The sequence below is a fragment of the Nicotiana attenuata genome, chromosome 4, assembly GCF_001879085.1.
Source record: "Nicotiana attenuata strain UT chromosome 4, NIATTr2, whole genome shotgun sequence".
In the NCBI taxonomy this organism is placed as follows: domain Eukaryota; kingdom Viridiplantae; phylum Streptophyta; class Magnoliopsida; order Solanales; family Solanaceae; genus Nicotiana; species Nicotiana attenuata.
The window spans coordinates 5078467-5105384 of NC_031992.1; the positions used below are offsets into that span (position 1 = coordinate 5078467).

The following is a 26918-nucleotide window of genomic DNA, read 5'->3' on the forward strand; positions in this document are numbered from 1 at the left end:
TGAAGTCAGACAAAATGACAAATTCTCTCGTTCTCAACTTCTCTTTTATTGTCTATTTGGTTTAGCTGATAAATCGCTCGATAATAAGTAATTCGAAACCAATCCGCACGATGTCTTATTGGATGGCTAGCAGATTAACCTTTATAAATCAATATCTGATAATTAAGTTGAACCGTTAAGCGTAAATAACCGCCTGATCCGCCCGATAAACACCCCTAGTTACAAAGAGTTTTTTCTATAAATATACAACAAAAAGAAAGCGATACTCTAGTGGTAATTTTTTCTGAATCTTCTTTGTATGAATTTTTGGTTCGTTAACTATCTAAGGACTAAATTGAAAGTGGTCGAGTGTTTTAATTTCTCCTTTTTTTTTCACTTTCTTCTTTACTAGTCCATTTTTTTAACTTCTTCTTACACCATTATTTGTAATAGTTATTGTATGGGTCAAAATTTACCTTTAGGCGAAATGGTATTAGTAAAACATTCCTGGGACGTCACGTGTCGAAGTAATCTAATTATCAGCAACAGCCGAGGTCAAAGAGTCAGCAAAAACTGAAGTCGAGGAGTTGTCATCAAGGCCGAGGTCGAGCGCCCTTGACAGAGTTATAATGGCTAGGACATCAAAGAGAATATTCTAGTGGATATTCTCTGCCCTTGTACTGTTAGAATTTTTTAGGAACATGTTCCCTATAAATATAAAGAGACACAATGATATGGGACATGTGATATTCATTTATAAAAATACACTTTGACTTTAGAGAGAGAATCAAATTTCATTGCAAGCATACAAACATCACTTTTTCATTAAGATTCTTTCTATACTTTTCCTCCAGATCCGAGAATAACTTTGATATTCAAAGGATTGTCCATCACTCATCATTGTCAGAAAGAACATTCACCGATTCCATCCTTTCTTGGGTGACTCATTCATTCTATTTACTTAAATGACATTTCATCAATATGTAATGCTACATTATTGCCTTTGATTTCTTGAATATTGATTGTATGTTGCTGCTACTTTCAAGATATACCTACGTAGTATTTATTGCACTTTTGAGAGCTCCATCTTGAGGATATTATTTTTAGCTAAGATTAACCCTCATATATATTAATTTAATTAGTTAAACCAAGATCTATATCTTTTGGTCGAATAGTTTGGCACCGTCTGTGGCAATTTCTTAGTTAAACTTTTAGTTTCCTCTAGATCTACAATTAGCGTAAGTCACTAACATCAAAAAACCTCGAGATCTCCTTTTTTTGTGCATACAATACCCTACATGGCAAGTAACCAAGGAGAAAGGACAAAAATAACAAGTGACTTCCCAACCAACCTCATGAATGTCATCAACAAAAAGTTGTGAACCAGTAGGTGAGGACGTGATGCCCAATGCGTCCCCTAGGCGAGGAAGGCCGCCTCCCCTACACTGCAACGTAACAATACCTAGTGGAAAATAGGCCTCCACGTCCGCAAAAGAAGGGACGCCCCCAGCTGCGAAAAAACTCCTCGGAGCATGGTTGAATGACACACTGTTGAGCATCCGCAACAGACCCGTTCCAGGAACGACTACAGAAACCACAAGAGCTTGCATGATACAACAAACGGACGAGCAGTGCGACCGACCAAGCCCTCCAACGAAAGGTATAAATCACAATATTACTAACAGTGCAGGTGATAGTGCCCTCGTTGCCATTCTAAAGAGGATGGAAGAAATAGAGAATGAAAACAAAGCACTCTGAGATCAGATGAAAGAACACCAAAAACGAGTTAATAAGATACCGGGCGCCCCTAAGTTGTTACCAAAAAGGGACGCCGTAGGTTCGTAAAGCAACCGTATAGCGGTAATGCAGCCCCGCACGCCATACCAAAGACCTTCAAGATGCCGCCCTACCTCAGGATATACGATGGGACGACCGATTTTGAGGATCATGTGACCCATTATGTCACCACCGTGAAAGGCAACGACCTTGCCAAGGAATATGTGTCCTCTATTGTGTTGAAGAAGTTTGGCGAAACCCTTACGGGAGAAGCATTGACATGGTACTCATAGTTGCCAACCCACTCCATAAATACTTTCGAGGAAATGGCCGATAAGTTCGTAACTGCACATGCCGGAGCCAAAAAGGTCGAAGCAAGAGTAAACGACATATTCGTTGTCAAGCAGTCCATAGGAGAGGGATTAAGGGACTTCCTCGCTCGATTCAACAGAGTAAGGATGGATCTAGTGAACGTATCCGAAGGGATTGCAGTCGCAGCTTTCTAGAACGGGTTGAGCAGAGATATTTAAAGAGCCACAAGAAAACTGTTGAGCCGATTGATGAAATATCCCCCAAAAACTTGGGACGAAATCCATAATGCATATTGCGCCGAGGTCCGTGCAGATGAAGACGACCTCAACGAACCAACTCACGGATTAACCTCAGAACAAACCGAATCTAGAAAAGAACGAAGAGATAAAGCTAGAAGGGATTACCCGGCTCCACGACCCAACAGGGAGCGGCACGAACCATACGTCAAGGCGACCGCCGCGCCTTCCCCCCGCTATGAAGAAAGTCTATCCCGGCCAAGGACTGGGACTCACCGGAACGGAAGAGGTGTTCTCCCTTTATTGTTTGCTCACAATTTTTTTTATCACCGACAAAAAGTCTACGCTCTTAAAAAGCTCGGAACAAAGGAGAAGTGGTCGTCGAAGATGAGATCAGAACCAAATACTAGAAAACCCGACGCCCTCTGTGAGTTGCAGCAGGAACATGGGCACAAAACAGAAGATGGCATCGCCCTCAGACAAGAGGTCGTAAACATGCTGCAATAGGGCACCTCAAAGAGCTGTTAAGCGACAAGGGGAGAACCAACTTCGCCAGAGGACACGAACACCAAGGCCCGCCAAAAACACCATCACCAGCTCGTACAATCAACATGATCAGCGGCTGCAACGACGATGCCTCTATCAACCGCGTGAAGTTCACCACCACTCACAAGCTCAAGCCGTCAATCACCCGTGAACGGTGCGACGAACTCGATGAAAGTATCATCTTCGATGAGTCGGATGTCGATGGTTTGAATTTCCCTCATAATGATTCTCTTGTTATCACTTTATGCATTTTAGATACCGATCTTAAACGTATCATGGTGGACGATAGAAGTGGCGTATGTATTATCTATCCCCGATTCCTTACCCAAATGAGACTCGAGGACAAGAAAGTGTCGTGCTGTATCATGCTAACCAGTTTTAATAATGCAGTTGAGCGGACGTCAGGGGAAATTGCACTGCCCGTCTTGGCTGGCGGCATAATACTGGAGACAACATTCCACATAATGGATCAGGCCACCGCATACAACGCCATAATGGGACAACCATGGAAGCATCCCATGCGAGTCATCCCCTCCAGCCTATACCAAATAATTAAATTCCCATATTCAGCATATGCATAGAACAAGGCATGTCCTGAGAATGCTACTGTATTTCCCTAGACAGCACGGCAACCCAACAGAAAAAAGACAAGGAAAAAGAGAAATAGCAATCAACAGGGCTGAGGTCGACCCAAGGAGAGATGGGAGATGCCATCGTGGATCCCAAAATGGTCGAGGCAGCCGACTCGGCCATAGAAGACATCGACCCCGATCAATTGGACCCCAACGACCATAACAAAATGGCTTATATCAGCTGCAAACTCCAGGAACCAGGTAAATTCAGTAAATTCTCAATAACTAATGCAGATTTGTTTGCCTTCAGCCATGCAGATATGCCGGGCATCCCAAGGGAAATTGCCACACACAAATTGAACGTCGAACCACTTCAACCCCCTGTTAGACAGGTTAGGCATAAATTCAATGCCGCCATTAACGATGCAGTTTGGAAGGAAGTGGAAAAATTATTAGAGAACGGTTCCATCAGGGAGTCAAAATACCCTAAGTGGATCGCCCAACGTAGTGTTGGTAAAAAGGAAAAAGGGGAAATGGCGGATGTGCATGGACTTCACAAACTTAAACAAAGCACGTCCAAAGGATTCGTTCCCATTACCTCACATGACCAACTCATCGACTCAATAGCGAGGCACGAGCTGTTAAGTTTATGGACGCTTACTCAGGCTATAACCAAATTCTTATGGAGGAAGAAGACCAGGAGAAGACCACGTCATCACCCACCAAGGAACGTATTATTATAGGGTCATGCTGTTTGGGATGAAGAACGCGGGGGCTACATATCAAAGATTGGTGACAAAGATGTTCAAAGACCAGCTCGGTACGACCATGAAAGTATATAGATGACATGTTAGTCAAGTCCATAAAGGTAGAGGACCATATCGACCATTTACAGGAAGATTTCGACATACTAAGACGGTACGAGATGAAGCTAAACCCAGAGAAGTGCGCATTCGGCGTAGCCTCAGGAAAGGTCTTGGGGTTTTTAGTGTCACAACGTGGGATTGAGGTCAACCCAGACCAGATGAAAGCTATCGAAGGGATACCCGAGCTCTTGACTACCATGAAACAAGTCCAAAGGTTGACCGGTCGATTGCCGCCCTATCAAGATTCATATTGCATTTATATGATAGATGTCATTAATTCTTCGGCGTGCTCAAAAAAGGACAACGGCCTCTAATGGACCCACGAGTGCATCCAGGGTCTGCGAGAACTGAAGGCGTACCTATGATCACCACCCCTACTCTCAAAACCTGAACTGGAAAGCGCTCCTCGTATATCTAGCTGTCTTCGAAGTAGCGGTAAGTGCAGTCCTGATCTGCGAAAACAAAGGTACGCAATCTCCCATATATTACATTAGCAAAATATCATCGACGCCGAGACGAGGTACCTGCACCTCGAAAAATTGGCTTTGGCATTGGTCGCAGCTTCAAGAAAGCTTAGACCCTATTTCCAGTGCCACCCCATCTCGATCGTCACAACCTTTCCCCCTAAGAAGCATTTGCATAAACTCGAACTATCGGGGAGGCTGGACAAGTGGGCCATCGAGCTAAGCAAGCACGACATCACATACCAGCCACGAACGGCGATAATGTCGCAGGTGCTCACTGACTTCGTCGCCGATTTCAGCGCAAAAATAGTGCCTGAAGTCGAGAGGGAAGCCGTCCAAGCTTCCCTCCAAACGCAAGACCTTTGGGTCCTATACACCAATGGAAGATCTAATGCATCAGGATTTGGATTAGGACTCGTACTCGAGGTCCGTACAGGCAAAGTAATTCACCAGTCCGTAAGGTGCCCGAATATAACTAACAATGAGGCCGAGAATCAGGCCATAACTGTGGGTTGAGGCTAGCATTCAAGTATAGGGCGAAACAGTTGAAACTCCGCTGTGATTCCCAGCTCGTAGTCAACCAAGTCACAAGGAATTTCCAAATTAAGGAACAAAGGTTGCAAAAATACTAGACCGAAATCTGCAAGTTATTGCCTAATTTCGACGAATGCTAGCTCGATCAGATCCCACATGCGCAGAATGCCGAAGCACAAGACCTCGCCAAGCTGGCCGCAACTACCAAAAGCATCACGATCGGAGATCGAAGCATAGTCCATCTCCTCAATTCATCACTAGACCAAATCAAGGTAAAAACCATAAACTTAACTTGGGACTGACGCAATCGTATTATCTCATATTTGCAGGACGGAAAACTCTCAGGCGACAATAAAGAAGCCAAGGAACTAAGAATGCAAGCGGCCAGATACAGTCTCCTTCATAGCGACCTATATAAGAGGATTTACGGCGGCCCTTTGGAGAAATTTTTGGGCCGGAACCAAACCCAGCGTGTCCTCGAAGAAGTCCATGAAGTCTATTGTGGTTCTCACTCCGGCAATCGAGCACTAGTCAGATGCCTTATATGGGCGGGATACTATTGGCCCACCACAAAAAACAACGTCGCAGACTTTGTGAGAAAATGTGAACAGTGACAAGAATACGCCTGAATTATTCACCAAGCAGGCGAACACCCCCACTCAGTCACCTCCCCTTGGTCGTTCATCAAATGAAGGATGGCCCCCTCCCAACAGGGCGAGGAAATGTATGATTCCTTCTAGTTTTAACTGACTATTTCCCTAAATGGGTGGAAGCAGGAGCATTCACCCAAATATGGGAACAGGAGGTAATCACCTTTATATGGAGAAACATCATCTGTTGATTCGGCCCTACCCAAAGAAATCAGTTGTGAAACCAGATCCTAGTTCATAGGAAAGAAAACCACCGAGTTCTTCGAGAAATGGAAAACTCTCCCCCATATCACCCAGCGGGTAACGGGCAAGCAGAATCTTCCAGTAAGTCCATACTAAACATCCTGAAGAAAAAGCTCGAAGACGCCAAGGGATTGTGGCTCGAAATACTACCAAAAGTATTATAGGCCTACCGAACAACTCCAAAGAAGAGCATTGGAGAGACACCCTACTCTTTGGTCTATGAGACCGAGGCAGTAATACTGGTCTAGGTCGGAGAACCCAGCCTAAGGTACTCCTATGAAAGCGGCACGAGTAATGATGAGAGTAGAAGGCAGGAACTCGATGAAATCGACGAACGAAGAGATATGACGTACATAAGAATGGTCGCCCAAAAACAACAAGCAGAACGCTATTACAACAAGAAAGCAAAGGTCTGGTCGCTTATAGTCGGGGACTACGTATTGAAATCCAAAACTCAAGCGAGCAAAGACCCCGGGGAAGGCAAGCTGGAAACAAACTGGTATGGTCTGTGCAAAATCACAGCCAAAGCAAACAAGGGTTCATTCCAACTAGAGACAATAGAAAGAAAGCAACTACCAAACAACTGGAACATCAGCCACCTCAAATACTTCAACTTCTGAGAGAAAAAGTGTTCCCCAAGTCGTACTCTTTTTCCCTCACATGAGTTTTCTCCCATTTGGGTTTTCGCAGGGAGGTTTTTAATGAGGCGACGAAGGGAACACTTCAGGTCAAAGTACGCGAGGGTAGGACCATTGTTACTATTTCATTGCTTGACTTCTCAATACTCTCCAAGTCAAACAATGAAGGGACTAGGTAGAACAAGACTAGGAGTGGAATACCATCCAACACCTAAAATTTATAATTTTCTCCAAGTATGTAAACGAAGGAACAATGTCAAAGAAATAAGAAACATACGTTTATCAAAACAATCATTTTCGTACTAAGGTTATGTTCGACCTCGCTCGAACAAACACCTACTAGCCCTCGGTCGCGATTAAATGAAAGGTTAGGTTCGACTAAGCTCGAACAAACACCCACCGGCCCTCGGCCGCGACTTAACGAAAGGTTATGTTCGACTAAGCTCGAACAAACACCTACCGGCCCTCGGCCGTGATTTAACGAAAGGTTATGTTTGACTAAGCTCGAACAAACACCTACCGGACCTCGGCCGCGATTTGGCAAAAGGTTATGTTCGACTAAGCTCGAATAAACACCCACCGGCCCTCAGTCGCGACTTAACAAAAGGTTATGTTCAACTTAGCTCGAACAAAAACCAATCAGCCCTCGGCCGTGACTTAATGAAAGGTTATGTTTGACTAAGCTCGAACAAACACCTACCAACCCTCGACCGCGACTTAATGAAAGGTTATGTTTTACTAAGCTTGAACAAACACTAACCGGCCCTCGGCCAGGATCTAGCGAAAGGTTACATTCAACCTCGTTAAAACAAACACCTATTGGCCCTCGGCCACATCTAAACAAAGAAATGCACGCGACCAATGTATATTGGGCTCCAAGGCCACGACCAACTAAAAGATAACAACTATAAGAAGGAAGCAAAACAAGCAAACAACGAAAGCAAAAAATATATACAAGTACACAAAAAAAACTGCATGAATGGAATAAGATGCAACGAACAACTTTGATATTTCACACAAATTTACAAAGGCTCGCGAAGATGCCGGCAAAAATACACAGAAATTCATAAAGAAAACTACCGATCATCACCATTACGGCCTCCAGCGCCCTCGTCAGCTCGATCTTCAACGGCATCACCACCTTGACTACCAACATCTTTACCATCTTGGCCTCTAGTGCCCTCGCCATCCTCGACCGGAGGGTATACGGAATCATACAAGGCCTCTTCCTCGAGATAATCTATATCATCTTCGCCGCCCTCATCTTCCTCACCAGGGCGAGGAGTAGCAGGATCATAGAATTCGAGCCTCGTGAGCTTTGGCATGAGCACCCTTAAAGTCTGCAGCAAAAAATGGAGCCCTCTACGTGCAACTTCCGTAGCACATCTAGCCGAGCTTCGGAGTGAATCCATTCCTCGTACAAATCACAAGGAATGTTGGGAAGGTTAGAAGTCGCAGATGAAGAGGGCCGATCAAGTAGTTTGACCTTCTCGGCCTCTAAAGTAGTTTGACCTTCTCTTTCTCCAACTCCCGAATCCTTTCATGGAGCCACTTTTCCTTAAGCCTTACCATTGTTAAATCATTTTCTCGCTCAGAACGGAGAGTCTGGATCACCACCTCAAGAGACTCCACCTTCCTCAAAGCCTCCTATCGAGCGGACTCTACCTTCTCTAGTTCCTCCATCTTCTCGGCGACCTCGCCACTAAGAGCCTCCGCCCTGAATTGACATTCCTCAAGCTGGCCTTGTAGCAAGACTACCTGAGCTTGGAGATCACTACACTGGGCTTCGACCCCCTGCTAAGCTCGAGCTCTTCCTCTTTGCTCCTCAACGTCCCCTCCAAAACGTTGCACTTCCCCACTACTCGCACCAGCTCCTCGTCTCTTGCCTTCAAGTCCTCCCTCATTTGGCGCACATCGTCGCCTTCACGAAGATGACACTAAAGCTCCTGATACCTCTCAAGGCATCTGAAGTACTTGTCCTTCAACTTCACATAGATATCTTTACGTCTATGCTCCCTAGAGCACTTTCAATCTCCAAGACTACCGTCTACAAAATGAAGGAAGGAAGTTAGAGCCTACAAAAGAACGAAACCTAAGGGAAATAACGAACAACAAATGTACTTACCCGAAGGGCGAGACCAGCAATGTTATTTGACAAGGGGTTGTCATTTATAGTCTTGAGGGTCGTACCCTCAATTTCAGAACATAGAGGAACAAGGGAGGGGATAATCTTCTCAGTATCCACAAGAAGATTACGATCCACCGGGACCGCAATAGTCGTTGAACCGCCTTCCAACCTCACTTCAAGCTGAGTAAGCCTCTCGTCTATCATCCTCAACTCGTCTACATCCATGTCGGAGTCAGATCCAATATCATCCTCAGCGGCAGCCTTCCTTCTATCATTAGTTGAAGAAGTCATGTTCACCGCAACACTAGAAGATGAAGCCTCTTCGCGCCTTGTAAGAACAGGGACGTCATCGCTCATCATGCCCTCGAATGCATCCCCCACAGGACGCATATTCGTATCCTCCAAACTAGGGGCCTCGGGACTTACCTCTGGGCTCTCTCGATATGCACTGTGGCCGTTTCCCGAAGGACAAGGACACAATCTCCTACGTCGATGGTTTCCGGCCTCTCTCTCCTAATGTGCACGACCCTTTTCTAACGAAGCATCAAACCACCGTCATCAGGCGAGACGTCGTCCTCATCAATTAGCGAATAAAGTTGGGGTAGGAGCCATAGAAGGAACGGAGATACGATCCTAAGTTATGGTAGACGAGGTCGAGATCAGAACAAAATATGCAGTAGCCGTAATAGGAGCCGAAGTCAAGGAGGCAGCAGCCGTGATAAGTCGGGAAATTTGACTACTTATTAGCGCCTTTTTACTTTCATTGTAGTCCAAAAGTGCTTAATTATATTCTTGAAAACTGATGAAATGTGCTTAAATGTAGGAGTATTAGAAAATGATCCACAACGATGAAATCCAACTCAAAAAGGAGTAGTATGGACTCAAGGACAAAAATAGGAAAAGGGGCTAACGTGCGGACCACAGAATTCCTTCTGCGGCCGCAGAATGCAAAGGAATTCCAACAGTACCCAAAAGTAATGTGCGAACCGCACAATTATTACTGTTCAAGATCAGAGAAGTCACACTTCAAGCCTCAAGGATATGCGGGCGGCACAATTATTGTGCGGCCGCACTCAGTTTTGTGCAGTCCGCAGAAAGGGCCTGTGCGGTCGCACTCACTATTGTGCAGACCGCAGCACAAGCAACATGCAGCCACAACCCAAAATTATGCGGCCGCAGACCAAGCTCCTGCCATGACGGATGAAGAAGTGTGGACCGCATATGGAATTGTGCGGCCGCAGAACCTCCAAAAGGGCATTTTTATCCGAAATTTCCAGCTGTGTATAAATAGTCTTTTTTGACGAATTTAGGTCAAGTTTTGAATATCCAAACAACTGTAGCCATTTTTCTTTACTGGTTTTAGCAACTTTAGCTTACTTTAGTGATTAAACATTAGATTTTTGTCTTTTAATATGAGTTTAATTATTATTTCTTCTCCATTTTCTTCATTACCCACTATGAGTAGCCAATTTTCTAGCTAGGGTTGTGACCCAACCCTAGTGTGGAAATCTAATGGGTATTTTATTTAGGGCTTGTTTATGGTTGGGTGTGTAATATTTGGCCTAGTTCTTGCTGTAATTGTAGAATTGATGGTTGCAAACATTGATTCAAGCCTATTTGACATAGTCTCTACTTGAAAAAGAGATATTTAGTCTAGGAAAACTAGGCTAACAAGAAATTGGGATGAACTCAAGAGATTGATAGTCCCAACTAAAGGATTGAACCTAGATATAGTAAGACCCGACTTGATCATTTATCAACTATTTTGTGCAATACCTGTTTGGGCTTGAGAAAGCCGAATCTGGCAAAACCACTCTCTTACTGAGAGGTATTGAGTGGGTAATTATGTGTTGATTGATATAATACACCCCGACTAACGAAACTCGCTCTAAAGCCCACAACTCGTTAGGTAAACACCTAGGTGGAAGTCACAGCCCTAGACCTTTTACATATTGAAAAATAACCATAAAAACATTATTCTTTAGTTTCATATTTTATAATTGCAAACCGTAGCATAATTTAGAAGTAGAATCAAAACAAAATTTGTGGAAGTGCAACTTAGACACTTTACGCGCTTGATCAAAATATATATCACTAATCCCATCTACGCTCCCTGTGGAATTGATCCCGGCTCCTAGTTGGGTAATTATTATTGCAATCGACCGCTTCACAACCCCAATTTGAGGTGTGATTTGGGCGAGATCAAGCCGCCTTACGGAAAGAAGGCACTGGTGCCTAGCTCCTCCGAGAACCCCTGCCTAAGAAAAAGATAATACTGAGTCAGCAAAACGAATCCACAAATAATAAGATAGGGAGTGGCCACGATAAAAAAAAGGGTATTACTAGTTAAAGGGAGAATATGCCTGAATTTCTTGAAAAACTTGGCCAATCACGGATCCCTATGATATGAGGGAGGAGTCGCTCAACCTAGTTAGAAATATGAGAGGCCAGAGGAGGAGGCTGACCGTTCGCTAAAACAAGGGAAGGCAAAAAAAATCAATAAATAAATCATCATTCAAAGTTCAGAATCAAAAGTAAAAGCGGAAAGAATGGGGCACTCACGAGTGTAATTCCAAGCTTCGAGAAAGCCGTTGACATCGGTCGCGACGTCCTCGGTCCTGACAAAGAAGAAGTTAAGCTAGAACTGACGATTAGCTTCGTCGTTCGTCTTCACTACCTAGCACTTGCCTCCTCGGTGCCGAAGGTTCAACATCGTCCCCTTATAAAATCTAGGGGCGAACAGATATATTAAATGTCGTAGCATCAAATCGACTCCGGCTAGCTCGAGGAACTTGGTCAGCATCTTAATCTCCTTGTAGACATATGGTGAAGCTGAGCTGGGCAAACACCATAGTGGCGATAAAGTTCCTCCACTAGCGGGAGGAGAGGGAGAGAATAGCCCATAAGGAAGAGATAGGCATTGAGGGCGCAGTACCCAGGGCGGTGTACATGTACCACGTCCCCGTCGGCCGGGATCAGCTCAACATGGTTGGGAAGCTTTAAGCTTAGCCAATTCTTTAGGCGTCATCATTAATTTAAAAATTCTAGGCTCATCATCCGGTACTTTGGTAAGATCGGACCTGGAATCGGGATTACGCGGGGTTATCTACTCTATCAACGGGAACGTTTCATCTTCAGCAATGGCAGAAGCACCTTCCCCATGAGAGGGAAACACCACTGCCAAGGGAGCAACACGACTTCCCTCACCATATTCAGAAGGTACGTTAGACATGATTCAATATAAGAAAGCAAAGTATCAAACGAGGGGGAGTAAAGAACAATATAAATCACTAGAACAAAGAAAAGAATTTTAGAGGAGAATAGAGAAAGAGAAAGGTATGATAATTCAGAACAACAGAAAATTTAAACTTCAAAATCATGTCCAAATACCTCTATTTATAAAGGTCATGGCATCAAAACCAACAAACGGCTCGTCATTATTGGCAGCGGAACCGAAACGGCAGGTCTAATCAGAGGTCACACGCGAAACAAAGCGACTTATCGGGAATATGCATCATAAAGACGCATGACATTATGGCGTCATCCTAACTCGTGCACGGCATAACTCCAGTAAATCACCTGGGAAAATCGAAGCATTTGAAATGTGCGGCCTACGGAGGGCCCACGTTGTCCGCTCGCCGCAACCACCACAACCTGCGTAGCTCATTCCATTAGCTCGACCACAAAATCATGATCCCCTCATCAAACCGGCCCATAAAGTCGGCCTCAATAAGCGGAGGGACTAATTGTATAGGTCAAAATCTGCTTTTAGGAAAAATGGTATTAGTAAAACATTCTCAGGACGCCACGTGTCAACGTAATCTAATTATCAGCAAAGGCCGAGGTCGAAGAGTCAGCAAAGACTGAAGTCGAGGAGTTGTCATCGAGGCCGAGGTTGATCGCCCTTGACAGAGTTATAACGGCTAAGACATTAAAGAGAATATTCTAGTGGATATTCTATACATTTGTACTATTAGGGGTGTATATAGTCCGGTTGTTTCGTTTTTTCCCTTTACCAAACCAAACCAAGGTGTCGGTTTTTTATATTTATAAACCAACCCAAGTCAATAACACTTGGGTTTTTCAGCTTTCGATTTTCTCGGGTTTCTCGAATTTTTCGGGTTTCTCGGGTTTTTGTAGTTAGATGTCAAAGATTCTTCGGCATTTTAGAATGGCCAACATGTTCAATAAATTTCAAATCAACTTCAACGGGCAGCGCTATGACTTAAATGAAGAGGCATAAGAGAAAAGCCAAAAGATAATTGAGATTAAACATATTTAGCATATAAAGCAAACTCCCATAAGTATTTAAATTTACTCAATTCAACAAGTACTTTTCCCCTGTTAAAATTAGCTAACACACACAAAAGTATATCCATATCACTGGACAAAATACCTATTAAAACTAGCTAACACACACAAAAGCATATCCATATCACTAGATAGAATGAACCCATGGCATCAAGTTGATATGACTCTGCTTGCCACCAATTTCAACACTTAAATCCAAGGTTAATTACTAAAAAATAACTTCAACAAGTAAATAATTGCAAGAGAAATTCATTACTTTGATCCAACCCCTTCCAATAGCATTAGATACAAAACAGAATATGGCAAAACTATAACTACATTAGAGTTGATGGAGTAATACTCTAAGATCATCTAGACTATTACAATTCACAACTGTCTCAAGTAAACTTAAGAAGTCTTGGTTAATTGAAAAATGTCGTACAACTAGTAGCTATTGATAACAAACAAGCCCCTATTCCATCATGAGTTGTAACATCATTAACAGAGCTGGCTATCAATCCTCAAAGGTGAGCCTGGATATTCTGAGAGAAAAGAAACAATTTGAGTATTAAATAAAATAAAACAAACAGAACCATATTTGATTAAGAATTGAAGATATTAAATTACCTCCTTCAATTTGCTCAAGTTTCTGTACTTCCTCCAAAATGTCTTCAAACCTGCATTCTTTAGAAGGTGATCGTATCCATTGTTGAGTACAAATAAGAGCTTCTACCGTTTTTGGCGATAAAGAAGTCTGATAAGTATCAAGAATTCGACCACATGTACTAAAAGCCGACTCAGATGCAATAGTAGAAATAGGAATAGAAAGAACATCCCTAGCAATTTTTGAAACAATTGGATATTTACCAGATGAAGCTTTCCACCAACTCAAGATATTAAAATCCTTGATTTTCACCACATCATCTATCAAGTATATCTCAAGATCGGATTTTCTTTCACTATTTCCCTCCTCTTTCATATACTTCTCCCATTGGGATTGCAACAAATTACCAGGTTCACTAGTCATACCAATGTCACCTTCAATATTGTCATTAGAACTCTCGAAGAAAGAATCATTGTAGTGATTATATAAGCGAGTCAAAATACTCCCCACATCTTCAGACTTTATTCTTACCAACAAAGGACCATATGAAATGGAAAGAATGTAGTTCACATACTTCATCTTGTATCTGGGATCTAACACAACAGCAACAATTAGTAGCATATTCATACTCTCAAATTAACCCCAGTATTTATCAAGCTTACTTTTCATCCTTTTTGCCATATCAACCAAAGTAATATCATCACTTTTAGTATACTTAATAATATCATTTCGAAGATTAAAAAATTCATGGAAGAAAGAGTTGGAAGTAGCATACAAACTGCTTGGAAATTTTAAAGTAGACTGGTAGAAAATGTTAAGAAACTTGACAAAAGCTTTCACATTCTTCCAATCATCTGTTGATGGATTTCCTCTTATTGTACTTATTTCTCTACAGTACTTTTGGTACTTTTGGTCCTCCAAATACATTCTTGTAAAAGCTTTTTCAAATTTCAAAGCTTTATCTAACATTGTGTATGTCGAATTCCATCTAGTTTCAACATCAAGACTCACAAGACCATGAGTGTCTATCTTAACTTTCTCAACAAATGACTTGAAAGAAGCAAACCTTGAAGCAGAATACCTAACATATTTCACCGCACTTCTTATACGAGAAATTGGCTCAATTTGTTCATCTAACCCATCTTTCATAATCAAGTTCAAAATATGAGCATTACACCTAACATGTAAAAACTCATTTTCAAGTATTCTCCCTTTCCAATCATCAATAAGCACCTTCAAATGCTTAATGGCAGCATCATTAGCAGTTGCATTATCTAGGGTCACTGTAAACAAGTTTTCAATGCCCCAACCTAATAAACATTCCTCAATCCCCTTAGCGATAGTCTCACCCTTGTGATCTGGTGTTTGGAAAATGTTTAGAATTTTCTTTTGTAGATTCCATTGATCATCAATCTAATGTGCAGTGACAACCATATAAGTGAAATTTTGGAGTGATGTCCATGTATCACTAGTAAGACATACACGTTGGTTCTTGATAAGCTCTTTAAGCTTTTCTTTCTCTTCTTGATAAATCTTCAAACAATGTCGAGCAACAGTTACACGAGAAGGTAATTCAAAATTTGGCAAAGCTTTAGCCATTAGTTTCTTAAATCCTTCTCCCCCAACAACTCTAAATGGTTGCTCATCAATAATTACAAATTCGGCAATGGCCCTCCTAATCTCATCCACATTATACCTTTAGTAGAACCCAAACCACCTGCTAGCCAGCCTTCTTTGGTAGGTTTTAGTGTGGATTGCCTCTTATCAACGGACTTGTGACATTTCACATTTATGTGTGTCCATAACGTATTAGTCCCATTGATGCTTTCGGTCGCAAAGGTTTTAGGACAATAATTGGATTTTGCCCTAAATTTACCTCCTTTAGCAAAAAATTTGGAGAAATGATCCCAAATCTCAGACGTCTCTCTACTAGTATTCCCAGATTTAGAAAGTGCTAGAGGAGTTGTTGTTTTTTTCTTTTTAGGAGGAGTGCGTAGATGAGGAGTGTCTTTACCTTGTTGTTGAGATGACGTTGGCATAATCGGAGGAATGTCGATAATCATCTCCACATCCGGTGCAGAAGGTGTAGTTTCCATCCGAAAAGAGAGTCACTGCACATGATAAAGAAAGTTGTAATCTCAAAGCAATAGTTATTAGCTTATGATACAAAACTAAGCTATTCCCATTGTGAAAGATACAGAACATTCAGGTTGTTAACATATTAAAGAACGATACAAACTTACCCCAAATCAAGATGAGTTGATTCAAAATTAAACTGAGTTGGGATGAACTAAACTTGAATCGGACGAACTGAACTTGAATTGAAAAGGAAGAGATCAAGATGTGCGGTTGTAGCGTTTGCTTCTCTCTCAACTTTGAAAGTGAACGAAAGTTTCTTCTCTCCATCTCTGGAAGTGAACTAAACATCAGTACTTGGGTTGGGTGTAATGGTTTGGGCTTTTTTACCTAAGTGATCTATAAGCAGTGGGCATAAATTGTAGCCCAAATCTGATGTTAAAAAATAAAAACTAAGTTAAAGAAAATTATATTATAATAAAAAAGTCTGTGTATAAATAATTTTAATATATATATATATATATATATATATATATATATATATATATATATATATATATATATGTATGTATGTATGTATAAAAAAAATATCGGGTTGGTTTAGTCGCGGGTTGACTTTTTTTAGTTAATACCAAACCAAATCATTTATAGTCGGGTTTTTTTAAATACCAAACCAAACCACTAGTCGGATTTTTTTTTCTGTTTGTCCGTTTGGTGCGGTTTGCGGTTTGGTTTTGTTCACCCCTATGGACTATTATGTTTTTTAGGAACGTATTCCCTATAAATAGAAAGAGACATAATGATAGGGGACATGTGATATTCATTTGTAAAAATACACTTTTACTTTAGAGAGAGAATCAGATTTCATTGCAAGCAAACAAACATCATCTTTTCACTAAGATTCTTGTCTATACTTTTCACCAAATCCGAGAATAACTCTGATATTCAAAGGATTGTCCTATCATTCATCATTGTCAGAAAGAACATTCACTGATTTCATCCTTTCTTGGATGATTCATTCATTCTATTTATTTAAATGTCATCTATTGCTATTCATTAATATTTAATGCTACATTATCGGGTCGTGTCTCAGTCCCAATGTGGCTGATCATTCTCTCGGACCAGCTACTGATCATCACCTTGGTAAGTTATTGCCTCACCAACTAGCTAATCAAACGCGAGCCCCTCCTCGGGCGGATTTCTCCTTTTGCTCCTAAGCCTACGGGTATTAGCAGTCGTTTCCGGCTGTTGCTTTGATTTCTTGAATATTGATTGTATGATGCCGCTGCTATAAAAATATACCTACGTAGTATTTATTGCACTTTAAGAACTCCATCTTGAGGATATTATTTTAGCTAAGATTAACCCTCATTTATATTAGTTTAATTAGTTGAACCAAAATCTATATCTTTTGGTCGAACAGTTCCTACCAGGGGCGGATTTATAGCCCAATATATAGGGCACATGAACTTATGATTTCTTCACCGAACTAGGTATTTTATGTAATGAGATTAAATTATACACTTGATTGAATGCTGAGTTATTTACCTACAGTAGCAGAGATCAATTCCCACTTAATATTTTTTTCTCTTTTCTTTACTTGTACACCCATTTTATAAAAAATCTAGATCCGTGTCTGGTACGAATATGAGATGCTAAAATATGTAATATTACAATTATTCAGTTTTGCTTTAAATTAAACTGAAACCTTTTCTTTAAATGAATATACTATGTGCCATGAAAATAATGTCATTTATTATATGAGATCCAACTATGTTCTTGTTCTTACGTCAAATTATCACGACATTCAAAATTCTACTCTAACTTCTAACTTTTCTCTCTCAATCTTTAGACATTTAATTTTACATTTATCAATTTCTCCCCTCATAAGAATGTTTATTCATTACTCGAGTTATTGTACCTGCATTCATTCTTCAATACTATCTTTAATACTTGACCACGTAGTCATCAAGAAAGAGAAATGATATAATTAAGTGATTAACCCCAAATTATATAGCAAAAAGAAATAATTAATTATCTAAAAACCAATAAAGTGAGAAAATATAGGTCATAACCCCGTCTGACTATAGAATTTCAATGCTTGCTCACCAAGTATTTATTTAGTATTTATTTATTTGCTTGCACACCAAGTATCTATTCACTCTTTATTTATTTGCTTGCACACCAAGTATATAATCAAGTATTTACTATTCTTAATGAACTGTTTAGGAGTTATCTAATATAAACTACTTGGCATTGATTTAATTACTGATAATAAAGAATGATATGTATACGAAAAAAGAAATTAAAAATTTGATACTTCGATAGTAACCGACCATGAGCCAAGTAAAGTCATACTTAATTACAATTTACAGTTAATCTTTTTACACTAAACCACTCCTTTTTAAGGGCTTAGGGTTTAACTGCAGATTTAATTACAATTTACAGTTAATCTTTTTACACTAAACCACTCCTATTTAAGGGTTTAGGGTTTAGTTTAGCGTTTAACAAACAAAAAACAGAGAAGAGATCAGAGGGAGGATAACAATGGGGATGGCGATGGAGACAGAAGAAGAATCAGCGACAGAACAAGAACAAGAGATGATTGAATTGGGGAATTTATCATATCATGTAGTTGAATCAATTTTCTCTAAAATTCCCTTAAAATCTCTTGTTCAATTAAAAATTGTCTCTAAAACATGGCGAAATTCCATCACAAATATCCGCATTTTTTACCCTCCCACAACTTCTACTGGCCTTATATTTTTTCTCAAACACAATTCATACCAAGAATCAATCTTTTTGAAATTACATGATCAACCCCAGAAAAAGTTATCCCAATTTTGTACTCTCCATTCTTCTTCTACCCATAATTTTCCTTATTTGATTGATTCTTGTAATGGACTTCTTTTATATGCTTCTCTTAATAATGAGTTTTGGAATTATCATATTTCTTCCCCTGTACTTGACCAATATGTTACACTTCCTCTTTCTCATCATATTTTAAGGCCTGCTTGTTCAAGTCTTGTTTTTGATGGTTGGAATCATGAGTTTCAAATTATATGTTTCTTTTGGGAAGAAGTTGATTTTGATGCTCAAATGATGAATTGTATTGTTTTTTCATCAGAATTATGGAATTGGAGAGAATCCCAATTGAGAATATTGAACTCTGAACTTCTTTTACAAGATGGATTCTTGAGAGGACAATGTTATAGTTCAAGTGTTTTTTCTGGTGAAAAATTGTATTGGATATGGAGTTTGTGTTTGTTAGTATATGATAGTAAAGGAGAGTTCTTTACATTATTTCCTTTGCCAAGAAATCATAGTGGGAAAAAATCAAGAAAAGGTGTCTATTCTCAGCTTTTATGGGAAGCAGCAGGACTAATACAATTTTGTGATCCAGTTAAAAGTGGATTTTTCATATGGAGTTTTAGAGGAAAGAGCAATAATTTTGATTTATGGAGGCTTAATCATTTTATAAGATTAAATGATTTGATTAATGATCAAGATATAAGGTTGAGTATGGGAAATTCAATTAAGCCTTGTGCATTTAATAAAGATTTGCAGGTATTATATCTGCATGTAATGCCACATACAATTGTTTCATGTAGTTTTGAGACTAGAGAATTCGTACAAGTTTGGTCATATTGCCATGCCAGAGGAGAAGCAGAGGATTGCTGGATTTGCAAGATTCATCCTTTTGTATTTACTTCTGTTGATTTGCTTGCCTTTAACAAATTGAGGCCACTTGATTATTAGGAGGTAGTAGCAGTTTATAGCACACTAGAATAATATTTCCTATATGCAAACTGTAAAGGCATTTCATGTGTTCCTTTTTTTTTTCTTATTTCTTTTTAGTTCAAAATTTAGTCATATGAATTGTGATTATTTTAGTTAAATTGTGTTATTGAGATTCTAATCCTACAAATCATGGTGATGTTTGTATATTGCATAATCTCCAAGTTTTCAATATCTGATATGAATTTTCTTTTATTTAATTGGATCAACCAATTTATGCTAGATACGAATTCTTGGAGAGAGAAATGACACAAAGGTTTTCTTTGTTATATATCGATGTATTATTGTATTTTATCAATCTCCTGTAAAAAGATCATAATATATAAAAACTTGGATCATTCACAATATTATCACAAAACTTAGATCATAAAGAAACGGTTGTCCGGTGCACAAAGCATCTTACATTCACGCAGGAGTGAAAGACCGCATCCTAAGGGGGTGTGATGTAGGCAGCTTACCCTGATGCGATCATCAATGTCTGATTCCACGGCTCGAACTCGTATCCTATAAGTCACACGGAGACAACATGGCCGTTACTCCAAGGCACCCTGTAACAACTAAATTTCGCTCCTGAAAAATAATAATCAAGACAAGAAATATAGCGACAAATATTATATTCGATTTCAAGTGATGGGGTTACAATCTCTAAAATATCTCTAAATCTAAAGAGATGTAGTCTTCTGATTATTCTCCTCACGGACGACGGTTCAAGAGCTTGAGAGCTTGATCTTGAACTTGACGGATTTCAGATTTGTAGTACGTCACGAACAATTTGAATATCGTCGCGAACCAGGATTTGGTGTTGGGTTATCACGAACGGAAGAATTGAAGTCGCCCCCTATCATTTGAGTTCGCATTTGAAATTTGACCACAGATGACGATTGCAGATATGGATGGAGACCTTGATGCTATTCTTCAGAGCTTCTTTAGCCTTTCCTTCTGCTTACTTGCTTGTCTTAGCCTTCTCCTTTGACCCCTTTATATAGGTGTGAGATGGAGTAATCTCCAATAAAATTCTAGTGGATCATTGGGCTTGAGGCTTATGGGCCGACTCATTTGATAGAAGACCAATTGACGGGCTAGCCCAATAATACATTGGACTTTTATTTAAATCAATTCATTTTAGATTTAAATAATCGACCCTATTATACTAGCCCATAATATCATTTGGACTAATATGTATTTAATATATAATAAAATCCAAATTACTTGTGGATTTAAATTTAATAAAATTTTATTTGTGTACAAATGCCACCTGCTTCAAGGCTTGTCGGGATGTAGGCTTGCCGAAATCAAAGAAGAGACTTGAAGTACCCATGAAGATGACGTCCCTTCGTGAATCATTTAGTCAAATGGTCCGATATACCACAGTTAACCATCTTGATTTTTTTCCATGTTAGAGAAGAATTTAGTTGCGTCTATTGCCTTTGGAAAATACCATGATCACCACGTTGCAGCCTGAATGTTAGCTTGCAATGCAAATTAATAACCATCAACGTAGAACTAAGCAATGGTATTACCAAATTTCTAAAATAACTTCGCTTGTCGATCAGATAAGTATTGTTTGTTCCATGAAACACCTTGTCGTCATTCCTTCAATGGAAAGAACATGTATGGACTTAAAATAAATAAGTCAAACCCATTTTACATAGGACCAAGTAAAGACTTAACAAATTTGGTAAGAATTCTCCAGTACTTCGACATTAAACAAGGATTAGAATACTTGGAATATTTTTACCAAACATATTATAAAAGTGTTGGAATTTGTTTTCATGTTTGAAATCCTTGCTCAACAAGCTATGGTTGTTTCTGTTGAAAACGTATCAAGGGCACCGCCTTTGAGAATCTATATAAGAGGTCATGCTTAACATAACTTATTTTCAGATGTGGTCATACCTCCAACCTCATTGTATTAACCAACAGGCAGCAGCTAGCAATTAGCTTTTCTTATGCTTTAGTTAAGTCGGACGTCTCCCTTAGTCCGACAGCTTGGCGCACTTATAGAAAATAATTCACATCTTGTTATAGGAGTGTCCAAAACTAAATCCGTTTGATCCTCCAAAAAGTAGACACTTTTAAGCAAGACACATTCAGAAACTGAGGTTAAATTCGCTTTGTACTGTTCCATACGAACTTCTTAAACTTGGTTCCAAGTTCTGTCGCGTTCGATATTTCAGCTTTGCGCATCTTCACAAAAAACTTCATATCTTGGTATAGGAATGTCAAAACCATAAGCGGTTCGTGGCTACAGAAACTAGGCTCAGAGTACTACAACATACCAAAATTTGGATTTAAATTCGCATTGTATTATCCCAGGTGAGCTTCTTAAAATTAGTCCAAGTTCTGTCGCGCTCGACATTTCAGCTTTGCGCGTCATCACAAAAAAAAAATTATATTTTGGTGTTGGAGCATCGAAATCACGAGCGGTTCATGGCTACGGAAAATAGAGTTCTGGAGCTACGTCATAGGTAAAAATCATAATCAGAATATCCCGATATCTTCCCAGATATTTTCTCGAATTTAGGCAATATTTTGTGACATGCTGTCCCTTTCAGTTTTGCTGGTTTTCATAGATTCGTCCCTTTTCTTTTCGCAGACTCTCGGAGCAACACGTAGGACTATAAATTCCGTCAGCAAGGATGCATTTTATCGACCACGATACACCATATCCACGCCTTGAGATTATTAGCGATAAGCAGAATCCGCGTGCCCAAGTTCTCGTTTTAAAAGTTCATCCTCCGGTGATAGGTGCTTTCCCGCTCGCTAGAAAGCCGCTTGACGCCTCCCTTGATCTTGCAGAATAGTCGACTAGACAGATGAAGGATGCATTGGACAGATTTTTGGGCAAAGCAACCAACATGAAGGTCCTACTTTTGAAGTCCTCCACCCATCAGAAGGTCGTGTCTGCTAGTCCTCTTCATCGTGATCACGATGGATGTCTCGCCACTTGGAGTGTTCCTCCTTCCAGCTTTGGTGAAGTTTGCTATACGTCCAAATATTGGGAGTGGGTATAAGATGTTCTTGCCCACAACAAATTGACTCTGGATGGCATCAAGGTCTATGACGCCATCTTTGCTTCGTTGTTCACATATGACTACAATGAGAATGTCCTCCGTGCATTTTTTAAGCTTTGGCATCCATCTAGCAACACAATTTCTATCTCTATTGGTGAACTCTCCATCTCTTTGTGGGACTTGCGAGCAATCGGAGGCCTTCCGGTGCATGGGTCCTTCTACGGCGAAGTTATCCCCTCAGCTAAGGAGTTGACACAAGCAGACGATCAAGGAAAACCTTTCCTCCCAAGAAGTTGTCTGCATTTGTTCTCGGCGTTCTACAAACTCATGAAGGATGATGTCCACGAGGTCTCCGTCCATGATTGGGTGGAGTTTTATTTTCGAGGTCCGAGTAGGTATTCCAAGTCTCCGCAAATGTTATCAAGGAATCGGACTACAAGGCCGAAGTTGAATAATAATTCTTCTGGAAATATTGACGCGAGCTTCCTACCACGAACCGATGAAGAGAATGCCCCCATTATTGAGCTTGGCGTGGAGGAGTCACTTAGAGATGAGACTTATTTGGCAGCTTTCCTTGCATGTTGACTTTGCAAATTTGTGTTCCCCAACAAGAAGATCGACTACATTCGTGCTAGTGTCTTCAAAATCGCGAATTTGATGGCTCTTGGAGAGAAGTTTTCCTTGGCGGTTCCAGTCCTTGCAAGTATCTACCATGGCTTGAAGGAGGTCTCCGCTTCTCAAGATTTGGGCGCCTGCAAAGCACTCTTTCCTATTTATTATGTATATGGATGGACAGGTGCATATTTAGACACCTACTATTATGTTAAGCGTCCACAACGAGGTCCGCAAATGTGCAAGGTTTCTTGCGAGAAGATGGCCAAGCATTTTGACCTTAGTAATGCCCGTTAGTTGTTTCAACAAGTTAGTGCGCGACAACTTCACCATTTGGCTATGCTACAAGGGAGGGAATTGCATCTTACCGATCGTGACGAACAATCGAATTCTTGGAGTGACTTATTTATAAGTCTTCGCTCGAGCGTCATCACCCTTAGGCATGATGACATTCATATTGTGGAATCTTATAGCCCCCATAGGTTTAGTCATCAATTCGGCTTTTGTCAAGATGTTCCTGGCAACCTCATAGAGCGACCTTATGATGGCTCACTGAAAATGCTAGTGCAGTTCTGGGACTCCTGTGTTCGTCTTGGAGGTTCGTCAAAGGTTATTGTCCCTATGCGTCCATCAGAAGAGAGGCCTTTAATGACTCTTGAGTATGCAGATTGGTGGTCAGCTCGTCGAATGCACTCTTCCCGGCAAATTACTCACATCATTTTGAAAGTTCCAAGGAAAGATGATATTCCTTTATCCTCCAAAGATGATCAACGTCAAAAGAACACTCACGAAGGGTCTTCCAAGTCCAAGTTAAGATCGGAAGATCCTTTGCCAAGCACCAAGGTCTTATCCAAGTCTACCCCTTCGACGAGCGGGATGCCCATGTGGCAAAGGAGCTAAACATGTTTTGTTGACTTCCAATACAACTACTGCCATTGTGGAGGTGACGAACAATCCTTGCAAAAGGAAAGCGCCTCCTAATTTACCAAACAAAGATGTCAAAGACAACCAACATCATGCCAACAAACGAGGAAAGGACTCAAGCTTCTGCTTTGCCCAATGAGATTTTGAATGTTAGTGCGACTTCCAATTCGAACGAGAGTGATGTTAGCCACGACATACATTAGAATCGTTCAAAGAAGAAGGCTAAGGACACGAGCCATAGTGAGTTTGCTGACTTGGATGCTCTTAGTATCGATACTGGATTTTTCGTAGAGGGTGACCCTAGCTCAATGATCTTGTTATCTGAACTGGAGAAACAAGTAAATATTATTTCCTTCAAATTTACTCCTTTTTTTTAACACCAAATTTATTTATTTTAGTTGCATTTGGGCGTCGATGAGTTGTATGATGATGTACTTGGTGACAACACGGTGGAAGACTGTGTTACAAGCCCAACTTCCCTTAGTGTGGCCACAAAAAGTCCTCACACTTCATTTGATGGTGTTGAACATCATGCTGCAAACAATGCTCCGTTGACAGATTTGAGTCTACCCAAAGAGTCGCACCTCGTTCTTCCAGAAGATGTTATGCTTTCCAAGCCATCCATGACGAGTAAGATGGAGGCTGCCACAAGTCAAGCAAAACGTCAAAAAGCCTTCGAGCCTACTCCATGGCCGTTACATCTTGATGCTCCAAACTTCAAACCACAAGAGACTATTTCCTGTATTAAACTTTCTTTTGTTAACACGATGTGGCATACCTTGTGTGAATGGATCAAAGAGTTCTCTCTTGATTCTTTGGATAGCTTCACAAAGTTGGAGGAAAGTATCGCTTTGACTCTTGAGAAAATTAAAAAAAGAAAATATTATTGATACTTCTACTTTAGAGGCTCTTGTTGAGGCTTTATTCAAGATGTACGGAGATTACGATGCTTTAAGATCGTCCAAGATGACTAAAGAATTTCACCAAGAGTCACTTCTTTATGCACGACGACGCCTTGATGATGCAAAACAGGAATATAAAAAAGTGAGCGAGTCTATAGAGAAACTTCAAGCCAATTATCCCTCCTGAAAGGGGCAATTGAGACAAGCCGCCAACAAATCCTTAGCTTCAACCTTTTCCATGATATTAGAGTTTTTTTTTTTAGCTTAGGATTCTCGACTTACGAAGTTTTTTTATAACTAATATCATGTAATGGAGTACTTATTTCTTGGAGCAATAAAAGTATTTTTATTTTTAGTATGTGATATCTCTCTTTGAGACCTGGATTCCCTCCGTTAGTCCTAATGATTTCTTTCTTAGATTTTAGCACATGTCTTGTGTGTTGGCTTTGTTGCTTCGCGCGCTCTTGTTAAAGAAAGTCATATCATGAGCTTGGAGTGTCGGAATTGCAATTCGTTCAAGCCGTTAGAAAGTAAACTCAGAGATCTGAAGCACCTACGAATTTCATGGCAGAAATTTTTTCGGTCTACCAACAGAAAATTTGCGAAGTCGACACAACTACAGTGAGCTTTCATATTCACATGCATATAGAAGTCTTTGCGGCAGAAGACCTTCTAGATTAGTCAAAGTTCCAGATCATGTATTGCTTGACCCTTCGGAAGCAAAATTAGAAATTTCATAGTTAGGCCACATGATGGAGGAACAATTCACATTGGATTCAACAACGCAAAGCTTTATGGTAGCATCATGTTTTGAAAAAATGAAGCGAACTTGGAAAGGCATTCAAGACAAGATAGCGACAATCTTTCGCGTCAATTGCTTTTATGACTTAGATTTTTCGTATAGGACGAAGTATAAATATTTTCATCATTTTAGTCTCTTGACAATGAAGTATCAGATCCTTGTAGCATTGAAGCAATGAAATGTCCATTTTGGCTCGACACAAATTGTCATGACCCAAAACATTAACCTGTCGTGATGGTGCCTATCAATGGTACTAGGCAAGCCGGTTTTCAAAATACTTTGATATTTCATAAAAAATAAACCAAAAGCTTTTTCATAACAGATTTGTCATAAAAACAGGAGTTAAACTCTAAATATAATGCGGAAAGATAACCCCAAACATCGGAGTGTCACCAAGTCATGAGCAACTAGACCTTTAATCTAAGAAATAGTGTTTACAATAGTTTGTGTCTAAATGTCAATACAGAAAAGAAAGAGAGCAAAGAAGGAGAACACGGACTGCGAATGCCGACAGCTACCTCGTAAATCTCTGGTAATCGACCACGTGTCCTCCGTGATCGGACACACCTGGATCTGCATATGAAGTGGAGGGTGTAGCGTGAGTACAACCAACTCAGTAAGTAACAAAAATTAATAAGGAACTGAGAAGCAGTGACGAGCTATACAAGTACCGTTCATTTCAGTAATTTCAGTAAAGAATAGGCATGCTTTCAAATCCGGCAGTTTAAGTCAAGTCAGTTTTATACAGTTTCAAGTTCAAATGGACCGGATATAAAATCTTCCAGGAATTTCACAACAATGACGATATCAACTGAGTACTACAATAAATGAAAGCAAGTACAGCCTCTCAGGGCAACAGTCACTCAACTCATCTCAACAGCTCAATCACTCGGCTCTCAGCCCTCAGTACTCACACTCATGCGCTCACTTGGGTGCGTAGACTCTGGAGGGG

The 26918-nt window shown here is 40.3% G+C and overlaps 1 protein-coding gene across 1 annotated transcript; it reads left to right on the forward strand.

Moving 5' to 3' along the window:
* LOC109225047 lies at nt 2082-3430 on the forward strand. The gene is made up of 2 exons (XM_019389640.1): nt 2082-2207; nt 2783-3430. The coding sequence occupies exons 1-2, from the start codon at nt 2082-2084 to the stop codon at nt 3428-3430; spliced, it is 774 nt and encodes a 257-aa protein (XP_019245185.1).

Excerpts from the sequence above, each read along its gene's own strand:
- LOC109225047 (XM_019389640.1), top strand. The coding sequence starts at position 2,082 with ATGGCCGATAAGTTCGTAACTGCACATGCCGGAGCCAAAAAGGTCGAA. Across the intron at positions 2,208-2,782 it reads TCCTCGCTCGATTCAACAGA|ACAAGAGGTCGTAAACATGC; the intron begins GTAAGGATGGAT and ends CATCGCCCTCAG.